The sequence below is a fragment of the Phyllobates terribilis genome, unplaced genomic scaffold (assembly GCF_046119375.1).
Source record: "Phyllobates terribilis strain yellow unplaced genomic scaffold, ASM4611937v1 Scaffold_5__5_contigs__length_657084704, whole genome shotgun sequence".
NCBI classification, from domain to species: domain Eukaryota; kingdom Metazoa; phylum Chordata; class Amphibia; order Anura; family Dendrobatidae; genus Phyllobates; species Phyllobates terribilis.
Genome location: NW_027362765.1, coordinates 354690458 through 354702709, shown reverse-complemented (window position 1 = coordinate 354702709; position 12252 = coordinate 354690458). Strand labels below are relative to the sequence as shown.

Sequence of the window (12252 nt, the reverse complement as noted above, 5' to 3'; positions counted from 1 at the left end):
TCAGTGTCTGGTGACGGCCCGTCCCCTCCGTCGTCAGTGTCTGGTGACTGCCCGTCCCCTCCGTCGTCAGTGTCTGGTGACGGCCCGTCCCCTCCGTCGTCAGTGTCTGGTGACGGCCCGTCTCCTCTGTCGTCAGTGTCTGGTGACGGCCCGTCAGTGTCTGGTGACGGCCCGTCGTCAGTGTCTGGTGACGGCCCGTCGTCAGTGTCTGGTGACGGCCCGTCGTCAGTGTCTGGTGACGGCCCGTCGTCAGTGTCTGGTGACGGCCCGTCGTCAGTGTCTGGTGACGGCCCGTCCCCTCTGTCGTCAGTGTCTGGTGACGGCCCGTCGTCAGTGTCTGGTGACGGCCCGTCCCCTCCGTCGTCAGTGTCTGGTGACGGCCCGTCCCCTCCGTCGTCAGTGTCTGGTGACGGCCCGTCCCCTCCGTCGTCAGTGTCTGGTGACGGCCCGTCCCCTCCGTCGTCAGTGTCTGGTGACGGCCCGTCCCCTCCGTCGTCAGTGTCTGGTGACGGCCCGTCCGCTCCGTCGTCAGTGTCTGGTGACGGCCCGTCGTCAGTGTCTGGTGACGGCCCGTCCCCTCCGTCGTCAGTGTCTGGTGACGGCCCGTCCCTTCCGTCGTCAGTGTCTGGTGACGGCCCGTCCCCTCCGTCGTCAGTGTCTGGTGACGGCCCGTCCCTTCCGTCGTCAGTGTCTGGTGACGGCCCGTCCCTTCCGTCGTCAGTGTCTGGTGACGGCCCGTCCCCTCCGTCGTCAGTGTCTGGTGACGGCCCGTCCCCTCCGTCGTCAGTGTCTGGTGACGGCCCGTCCCCTCCGTCGTCAGTGTCTGGTGACGGCCCGTCCCCTCCGTCGTCAGTGTCTGGTGACGGCCCGTCGTTAGTGTCTGGTGACGGCCCGTTGTCAGTGTCTGGTGACGGCCCGCCCCCTCCGTCGTCAGTGTCTGGTGACGGCCCGTCCCCTCCGTCGTCAGTGTCTGGTGACGGCCCGTCCCCTCCGTCGTCAGTGTCTGGTGACGGCCCGTCCCCTCCGTCGTCAGTGTCTGGTGACGGCCCGTCCCTTCCGTCGTCAGTGTCTGGTGACGGCCCGTCCCTTCCGTCGTCAGTGTCTGGTGACGGCCCGTCCCTTCCGTCGTCAGTGTCTGGTGACGGCCCGTCCCCTCCGTCGTCAGTGTCTGGTGACGGCCCGTCCCCTCCGTCGTCAGTGTCTGGTGACGGCCCGTCCCCTCCGTCGTCAGTCTCTTTGGATGTCACTGATTGTTGAGGATAGCTGTGTGGGTGCAGGCAGTATGGCCGCCACCTTCACGTGACACATTGTTGCCAGAGCTTAGAGTTATAAGTTGCGCTGCGGCTCGGATGCAGACACAGCGGATAAACCCCAGCGGACATGAAGGGGTTATTCGGGACATCGAGGTGACCCCTTTTTGTGCCTCCGCTCTGCAGTTATCGGAGTGGGGACAGTGAAGGCGGCAGCAGATCCTATCGGTGATCGGCAGGTGGACGCCGCGTCGGCTTTCATCTTCGGCTCCGGAGCTTTGAAGCTTCGCTGGGTTTGTGTGTTTGGCCCCGGGCCAGCTCAGAGCCCGGGCCCCGTATTATGGGCCGTTTATCCGGGTCACTGGAGCTGTCCACAAGCCGCAGCTCAGCGATGAGATGTAAATGGCCGGGAACAATGGGCCCCTGTATTACGCCTCATTCCCATCTGGTTATAGGGCGGCCGACGCTTCACCGTCCTGAGGCCATAATAATCCCCCAAATCCAAAGCGTCCCGGGGAACCGACGTCCGTCAGCCGACCGTCCCGGCATTCTGATTCTGGGAAAGCTGAGTGACAGCCGATCTACCGCGAGGGGCAGGGGGGTCATCCATCATTATGCGCAACCCCCCAACATCAGAAAGAGAGGCTCCATCCCACAAAAATGATCAACTGTGACGACACAGCTTTTCTTCTTAATTATGCCAGACATGCTTTCTGTAGGCCGGGAGCCATATGCTTTTATTTTTATGTTGACTTTTGAACCTGTGTTCTTCTTTGGCTGCTCAGCACAGATTATTGTTCGTATAAACCTGAATGCTGATCACTTGAGTTGATATTTGGTAATTGTTGAATGGCTGCTATTCACATCTTATATCAGCTCTTACAGTGTATCGTCTGCCATACAGGGACTCTGAACAATGGATGTTTGCTAGATATGGTAAATACCATTGTAGGGGGTTTGCCAGCCAACATTGGGGGGGATGAGCTGTGGATATTCGAGCTTTGTGAATTAATATCATGATCCCTGACCCTTGACCTGTGAATGATGGCTCGAAAGGACAAATGTGAACTATAAAAAGGGGGTCTCTGCGTCTGTTCTGGGGGACACTACAGGATGAGAGCCTAAGGGACCACAGCCCTGGCTGGAAAGATACAGAACCGCTGCATTGACCATTGCTGAACTCTCAGAGATGATGTGAAGAATCCAGGTTGGGACAATCAGGTCACCCGGCCACGTATCTCACGACTCTAATCCCGGCGGGCCAGCAGACGGGTGACACTCTGTATGGTGTTATATGGGCACTGTATGGTGGTGTTATGTGGGCACTGTACGGTGGTAATATATGGCATCTATATGACAGCATATATGAATACTGTGAAGCTCTCTTATATGGTAACATTATGGCCATGCTATGGACAATGTATAGTGGTGTTATATGGCTGATGTTTGGCAGTATTGTGTGGTAACTGTATAACATATATGGACACTATATGGCAATTGTATGTGCACACTGAATGGTAGTATTATATAGAAAGAGTATGGCAGAAGTATGAGCATGGTATTACGGTATTATATGGGCACTGATGTCTGATCTTCTACATTTTAGATCCATTCCTGGGATGATGTTCCTGGGGAGCGGCGTGTTCTCCCTTTTCGTCTTCTCCTATGGTGAGTGTTGCTGATTCACAGAAATATTAATTTCCTATTTGTGTCTTCTCCCTTTTGTGACCTGCAGCGTGCGGTGCTGGGGATGTAGTTCCTGCAATGCTCCTCATATGCGGGTGATGTGCTGCCGTCACCTCTGCTGCCGTCACCTCTGCTGCCGTCACCTCTGCTGCTGTCCAGCTCTGCTGCTGTCAGCGCTGCTGCTGTCCAGCTCTGCTGCTCTGCTGCTGTCAGCTCTGCTGCTGTCCAGCTCTGCTGCTGTCCAGCTCTGCTGCTGTCAGCCCTGCTGCTCTGCTGCTGTCAGCCCTGCTGCTGTCAGCTCTGCTGCTGTCAGCTCTGCTGCTCTGCTGCTGTCAGCTCTGCTGCTGTCAGCCCTGCTGCTCTGCTGCTGTCAGCTCTGCTGCTGTCAGCTCTGCTGCTGTCAGCCCTGCTGCTCTGCTGCTGTCAGCCCTGCTGCTCTGCTGCTGTCAGCTCTGCTGCTGTCAGCTCTGCTGCTGTCAGCCCTGCTGCTCTGCTGCTGTCAGCTCTGCTGCTGTCAGCCCTGCTGCTCTGCTGCTGTCAGCTCTGCTGCTCTGCTGCTGTCAGCCCTGCTGCTCTGCTGCTGTCAGCCCTGCTGCCATATCGGGGAGGGGGGAAAACTCCCCAGTATTGGTTTCTATTGTAACTGTGACGACTGCATTGTACAAACCGAGTCTGAATTATCTACGTGGTAAATGCGTTACAAAAAGCGTAATGACGTGATCAGAAATTATGTACCCAAATTACTTTTTATCACGGAGACCAATGTCTGACAGGCGACGAGCGATCCCGCGGGTCACGTCGCACAACTGAAGTAGTAGCATCTTGGCGTCATTGACACCAGGGATCCGTGACTCGCTGCGCCTGGAATTCGTCCTGTGGAGTGCGGATTATTTGCCATAAACTTTTCTGGGTAAATAAAGTGTCAGGCGATGATCTTGTCGATAAGTGATGTCTTCCTGAGATCTGCGGAGGAATCTTCTGTACACGAGACATCTGGAGCTGTCAGCGGCCACAGCAGATCTCAGCAGTACGTGCACACAGCAATGTCACAATGCGCAGCGGAGCAGGCGCGCACCCGGGCGCTTATCACTGTCTGATATCATAGAACATTGTATGCTGGAGCCACGGTGCAAATCTAGGGCTGCAGAGGCGGAAGCCCCCTGAACCATGTCTGATGAGAGGCAAAGCACCCGCTCCCTTCATGCAGGGTTATAGCACGGTGGCTCAGTGGTTAGCACTGTACTATATACAGGGCAGCACGGTGGCTCAGTGGTTAGCACTGTACTGTGTATAGGGCAGCACGATGGCTCAGTGGTCAGCACTGTACTATATATAGGGCAGCACGATGGCTCAGTGGTTAGCACTGTACTATATGTAGGGCAGCACGGTGGCTCAGTGGTTAGCACTGTACTATATATAGGGCAGCACGATGGCTCAGTGGTCAGCACTGTACTATATATAGGGCAGCACGATGGCTCAGTGGTCAGCACTGTACTGTATATAGGGCAGCACCGTGGCTCAGTGGTTAGCACTGTACTATATATATAGGGCAGCACGATGGCTCAGTGGTCAGCACTGTACTATATATAGGGCAGCACGGTGGCTCAGTGGTTAGCACTGTACTATATACAGGGCAGCACGATGGCTCAGTGGTCAGCACTGTACTATATATAGGGCAGCACGGTGGCTCAGTGGTTAGCACTGTACTATATACAGGGCAGCAAGGTGGGTCAGTGGTTAGCACTGTACTATATATAGGGCAGCACGATGGCTCAGTGGTCAGCACTGTACTATATGTAGGGCAGCACGGTGGCTCAGTGGTTAGCACTGTACTATATATAGGGCAGCAGGATGGCTCAGTGGTCAGCACTGTACTATATATAGGGCAGCACGATGGCTCAGTGGTCAGCACTGTACTGTATATAGGGCAGTACCGTGGCTCAGTGGTTAGCACTGTACTATATATATAGGGCAGCACGATGGCTCAGTGGTCAGCACTGTACTATATATAGGGCAGCACGGTGGCTCAGTGGTTAGCACTGTACTATATACAGGGCAGCACGATGGCTCAGTGGTCAGCACTGTACTATATATAGGGCAGCACGATGGCTCAGTGGTTAGCACTGTACTATATATAGGGCAGCACGGTGGCTCAGTGGTTAGCACTGTACTATATATAGGGCAGCACGGTGTCTAAGTGGTCAGCACTGTACTATATATAGGGCAGCACGGTGGCTCAGTGGTTAGCACTGTACTATATACAGGGCAGCAAGGTGGGTCAGTGGTTAGCACTGTACTATATACAGGGCACCACGGTGGCTCAGTGGTTAGCAGTGTACTATATATAGGGCAGCACGATGGCTCAGTGGTCAGCACTGTACTATATATAGGGCAGCACGATGGCTCAGTGGTCAGCACTGTACTATATATAGGGCACCACGGTGTCTCAGTGGTCAGCACTGTACTATATATAGGGCAGCACGGTGGCTCAGTGGTTAGCACTGTACTATATACAGGGCAGCACGGTGGCTCAGTGGTTAGCAGTGTACTATATATAGGGCAGCACGGTGGCTCAGTGGTTAGCACTGTACTATATACAGGGCAGCACGATGGCTCAGTGGTTAGCCTTGCAGCGCTGGGGTCCTGGGTTCAAATCCCAGCAAGGACAAAATCTGCAAGGATTTTGTATGTTCTCCTCATGTTTGCGGGGGTTTCTTCCAGGTTCTCCGGTTTCCTCCCACACTCCAAAGACTGATAGTGACTCTAGATTGTGAGCCCCGATGGGGACAGTGATGATGATGTCTAAAAAGCGCTGTGGAATTAATGGCGCTATATAAGCAAAGCATAATAATAATAGATGTTCATACTGTTTCCTTTTTTCTTTCCTCCAGTATTTCCGGCTCTTGCAGTCCAGCAGCTCCATGTGAACCCCCAGATTACTGCGAAGATCTCCGCTGCTGCGTCCCGTAAGTCTTCAGCGTCTGATTCCCTCGCATGGCCCCAATCTTATAAAACTGGATCCCATATGAAATGTTACCGTAAAATCTAACACAAAGTTACAAACATTAGTATTATATCAGACTGTATCTGTGAGAGCATAAGAAAGAACCGGAGGACTGATCCAGGAGCAGTATTATAGTAGTTATATTCTTGTACATAGGAGCAGTATTATAGTAGTTATATTCTTGTACATAGGAGCAGTATTATAGTAGTTATATTCTTGTACATAGGGGGCAGTATTATAGTAGTTATATTCTTGTACATAGGGGGCAGTATTATAGTAGTTATATTCTTGTACATAGGAGCAGTATTATAGTAGTTATATTCTTGTACATAGGAGCAGTATTATAGTAGTTATATTCTTGTACATAGGAGCAGTATTATAGTAGATATATTCTTGTACATAGGAGCAGTATTATAGTAGTTATATTCTTGTACATAGGAGCAGTATTATAGTAGTTATATTCTTGTACATAGGGGGCAGTATTATAGTAGTTATATTCTTGTACATAGGGGGCAGTATTATAGTAGTTACATTCTTGTACATAGGGAGCAGTATTATAGTAGTTATATTCTTGTACATAGGGGGCAGTATTATAGTAGTTATATTCTTGTACATAGGGGCAGTATTATAGTAGTCATATTCTTGTACATAGGGGCAGTATTATAGTAGTTATATTCTTGTACATAGGGGAAATATTATAGTAGTTATATTCTTGTACATAGGGGAAGTATTATGGTAGTTATAATCTTGTACCTAGGGGGCAGTATTATAGTAGTTATATTCTTGTACGTAGGGGGCACTATTATAGTAGTTATATTCTTGTACATAGGGGGCAGTATTATGGTAGTTATATTCTTGTACATAGGGGGCAGTATTATGGTAGTTATATTCTTGTACATAGGGGGCAGTATTATGGTAGTTATATTCTTGTATATAGGAGCAGTATTATAGTAGTTATATTCTTGTACATAGGGGCAGTATTATAGTAGTTATATTCTTGTACATAGGGGCAGTATTATAGTAGTTATATTCTTGTACATAGGGGGCAGTATTATAGTAGTTATATTCTTGTACATAGGGGGCAGTATTATAGTAGTTATATTCTTGTACATAGGGGGCAGTATTATAGTAGTTATATTCTTGTACATAGGGGACAGTATTATAGTAGTTATATTCTTGTACATAGAGAACAGTATTATAGTAGTTATATTCTCGTACATAGGGGGCAGTATTATAGTAGTTATATTCTCGTACATAGGAGCAGTATTATAGTAGTTATATTCTTGTACATAGGAGCAGTATTATAGTAGTTATATTCTTTTACATAGGGGCAGTATTATAGTAGTTATATTCTTGTACATAGGGGCAGTATTATAGTAGTTATATTCTTGTACATAGGAGCAGTATTATAGTAGTTATATTCTTGTACATAGGGGCAGTATTATAGTAGTTATATTCTTGTACATAGGGGCAGTATTATAGTAGTTATATTCTTGTACATAGGAGCAGTATTATAGTAGTTATATTCTTGTACATAGGAGCAGTATTATAGTAGTTATATTCTTGTACATAGGAGCAGTATTATAGTAGTTATATTCTTGTACATAGGAGCAGTATTATAGTAGTTATATTCTTGTACATAGCAGCAGTATTATAGTAGTTATATTCTTGTACATAGGGAGCAGTATTATAGTAGTTATATTCTTGTACATAGGTGGGCAGTATTATAGTAGTTATATTCTTGTACATAGGAGCAGTATTATAGTAGTTATATTCTTGTACATAGGGGGCAGTATTATAGTAGTTATATTCTTGTACATAGGGGGCAGTATTATAGTAATTATATTCCTGTACATAGGAGCAGTATTATAGTATTTATATTGTTGTACATAGGGGCAGTATTATAGTAGTTATATTCTTGTACATAGGGGCAGTATTATAGTAGTTATATTCTTGTACATAGGGGGCAGTATTATAGTAGTTATATTCTCGTACATAGGGGAAGTATTATAGTAGTTATATTCTTGTACATAGGAGCAGTATTATAGTAGTTATATTCTTGTACATAGGAGCAGTATTATAGTAGTTATATTCTTGTACATAGGAGCAGTATTATAGTAGTTATATTCTTGTACATAGGGGCAGTATTATCGTAGTTATATTCTTGTACATAGGGGACAGTATTATAGTAGTTATATTCTTGTACATAGGAGCAGTATTATAGTAGTTATATTCTTGTACGTAGAGGGCAGTATTATAGTAGTTATATTCTTGTACATAGGGGAAGTATTATAGTAGTTATATTCTTGTACATAGGGGAAGTATTATAGTAGTTATATTCTTGTACATAGGGGCAGTATTATAGTAGTTATATTCCTATACATAGGAGCAGTATTATAGTAGTTATATTCTTGTACATAGGGGGCAGTATTATAGTAGTTATATTCTTGTACATAGGAGCATTATTATAGTAGTTATATTCTTGTACATAGAGGGCAGTATTATAGTAGTTATATTCTTGTACATAGGGGCAGTATTATAGTAGTTATATTCTTGTACATAGGGGCAGTATTATAGTAGTTATATTCTTGTACATAGGAGCAGTATTATAGTAGTTATATTCTTGTACATAGGAGCAGTATTATAGTAGTTATATTCTTGTACATAGGAGGCAGTATTATAGTAGTTATATTCTTGTACATAGGAGCAGTATTATAGTAGTTATATTCTTGTACATAGGAGGCAGTATTATAGTAGTTATATTCTTGTACATAGGAGGCAGTATTATAGTAGTTATATTCTTGTACATAGGGGGCAGTATTATAATAGTTATATTCCTATACATAGGAGCAGTATTATAGTAGTTATATTCTTGTACATAGGAGCAGTATTATAGTAGTTATATTCTTGTACATAGGGGGCAGTATTATAGTAGTTATATTCTTGTACATAGGAGCAGTATTATAGTAGTTATATTCTTGTACATAGGAGCAGTATTATAGTAGTTATATTCTTCTACATAGGGGGCAATATTATAGTAGTTATATTCTTGTACATAGGGAGCAGTATTATAGTAGTTATATTCTTGTACATAGGGGCAGTATTATAGTAGTTATATTCTTGTACATAGGGGGCAGTATTATAGTAGTTATATTCTTGTACATAGGGGGCAGTATTATAGTAGTTATATTCCTATACATAGGAGCAGTATTATAGTAGTTATATTCTTGTACATAGGAGCAGTATTATAGTAGTTATATTCTTGTACATAGGAGCAGTATTATAGTAGTTATATTCTTGTACATAGGAGCAGTATTATAATAGTTATATTCTTGTACATAGGGGGCAGTATTATAGTAGTTATATTCTTGTACATAGGAGCAGTATTATAGTAGTTATATTCTTGTACATAGGGGGCAGTATTACAGTAGTTATATTCCTATACATAGGAGCAGTATTATAGTAGTTATATTCTTGTACATAGGGGGCAGTATTATAGTAGTTATATTCCTATACATAGGAGCAGTATTATAGTAGTTATATTCTTGTACATAGGAGCAGTATTATAGTAGTTATATTCTTGTACATAGGGGGCAGTATTATAGTAGTTATATTCTTGTACATAGGAGCAGTATTATAGTAGTTATATTCTTGTACATAGGAGCAGTATTATAGTAGTTATATTCTTGTACATAGGGGGCAGTATTATAGTAGTTATATTCTTGTACATAGGGAGCAGTATTATAGTAGTTATATTCTTGTACATAGGGGCAGTATTATAGTAGTTATATTCTTGTACATAGGGGGCAGTATTATAGTAGTTATATTCTTGTACATAGGGGGCAGTATTATAGTAGTTATATTCCTATACATAGGAGCAGTATTATAGTAGTTATATTCTTGTACATAGGAGCAGTATTATAGTAGTTATATTCTTGTACATAGGAGCAGTATTATAGTAGTCATATTCTTGTACATAGGAGCAGTATTATAGTAGTTATATTCTTGTACATAGGAGCAGTATTATAATAGTTATATTCTTGTACATAGGGGCAGTATTATAGTAGTTATATTCTTGTACATAGGGGGCAGTATTATAGTAGTTATATTCTTGTACATAGGAGCAGTATTATAGTAGTTATATTCCTATACATAGGAGCAGTATTATAGTAGTTATATTCTTGTACATAGGAGCAGTATTATAATAGTTATATTCTTGTACATAGGAGCAGTATTATAGTAGTTATATTCCTATACATAGGAGCAGTATTATAGTAGTTATATTCTTGTACATAGGGGGCAGTATTATAGTAGTTATATTCCTATACATAGGAGCAGTATTATAGTAGTTATATTCTTGTACATAGGGGGCAGTATTATAGTAATTATATTCCTGTACATAGGAGCAGTATTATAGTATTTATATTGTTGTACATAGGGGCAGTATTATAGTAGTTATATTCTTGTACATAGGGGCAGTATTATAGTAGTTATATTCTTGTACATAGGGGGCAGTATTATAGTAGTTATATTCTCGTACATAGGGGAAGTATTATAGTAGTTATATTCTTGTACATAGGAGCAGTATTATAGTAGTTATATTCTTGTACATAGGAGCAGTATTATAGTAGTTATATTCTTGTACATAGGAGCAGTATTATAGTAGTTATATTCTTGTACATAGGGGCAGTATTATCGTAGTTATATTCTTGTACATAGGGGACAGTATTATAGTAGTTATATTCTTGTACATAGGAGCAGTATTATAGTAGTTATATTCTTGTACGTAGAGGGCAGTATTATAGTAGTTATATTCTTGTACATAGGGGAAGTATTATAGTAGTTATATTCTTGTACATAGGGGAAGTATTATAGTAGTTATATTCTTGTACATAGGGGCAGTATTATAGTAGTTATATTCCTATACATAGGAGCAGTATTATAGTAGTTATATTCTTGTACATAGGGGGCAGTATTATAGTAGTTATATTCTTGTACATAGGAGCATTATTATAGTAGTTATATTCTTGTACATAGAGGGCAGTATTATAGTAGTTATATTCTTGTACATAGGGGCAGTATTATAGTAGTTATATTCTTGTACATAGGGGCAGTATTATAGTAGTTATATTCTTGTACATAGGAGCAGTATTATAGTAGTTATATTCTTGTACATAGGAGCAGTATTATAGTAGTTATATTCTTGTACATAGGAGGCAGTATTATAGTAGTTATATTCTTGTACATAGGAGGCAGTATTATAGTAGTTATATTCTTGTACATAGGGGGCAGTATTACAGTAGTTATATTCCTATACATAGGAGCAGTATTATAGTAGTTATATTCTTGTACATAGGGGGCAGTATTATAGTAGTTATATTCCTATACATAGGAGCAGTATTATAGTAGTTATATTCTTGTACATAGGAGCAGTATTATAGTAGTTATATTCTTGTACATAGGGGGCAGTATTATAGTAGTTATATTCTTGTACATAGGAGCAGTATTATAGTAGTTATATTCTTGTACATAGGAGCAGTATTATAGTAGTTATATTCTTGTACATAGGGGGCAGTATTATAGTAGTTATATTCTTGTACATAGGGAGCAGTATTATAGTAGTTATATTCTTGTACATAGGGGCAGTATTATAGTAGTTATATTCTTGTACATAGGGGGCAGTATTATAGTAGTTATATTCTTGTACATAGGGGGCAGTATTATAGTAGTTATATTCCTATACATAGGAGCAGTATTATAGTAGTTATATTCTTGTACATAGGAGCAGTATTATAGTAGTTATATTCTTGTACATAGGAGCAGTATTATAGTAGTTATATTCTTGTACATAGGAGCAGTATTATAGTAGTTATATTCTTGTACATAGGAGCAGTATTATAATAGTTATATTCTTGTACATAGGGGGCAGTATTATAGTAGTTATATTCTTGTACATAGGAGCAGTATTATAGTAGTTATATTCTTGTACATAGGAGCAGTATTATAATAGTTATATTCTTGTACATAGGGGGCAGTATTATAGTAGTTATATTCTTGTACATAGGAGCAGTATTATAGTAGTTATATTCTTGTACATAGGGGGCAGTATTACAGTAGTTATATTCCTATACATAGGAGCAGTATTATAGTAGTTATATTCTTGTACATAGGGGGCAGTATTATAGTAGTTATATTCCTATACATAGGAGCAGTATTATAGTAGTTATATTCTTGTACATAGGAGCAGTATTATAGTAGTTATATTCTTGTACATAGGGGGCAGTATTATAGTAGTTATATTCTTGTACATAG

At 42.3% G+C, this 12252-nt stretch overlaps 1 protein-coding gene across 1 annotated transcript in view; it reads left to right on the top strand.

The window, feature by feature from the left end:
• The window catches only part of VWA2 (von Willebrand factor A domain containing 2), a 54541-nt gene that overhangs the window by 4161 nt on the left and 38128 nt on the right, over positions 1–12252 (top strand). The window contains exons 2-3 of the mRNA XM_073684657.1: positions 2857–2918; positions 5828–5902. Of these exons, the coding sequence (XP_073540758.1) occupies positions 2870–2918; positions 5828–5902 (124 nt within the window). The 5' untranslated portion in view covers positions 2857–2869. The remainder of the gene's footprint in view (positions 1–2856; positions 2919–5827; positions 5903–12252) is intronic.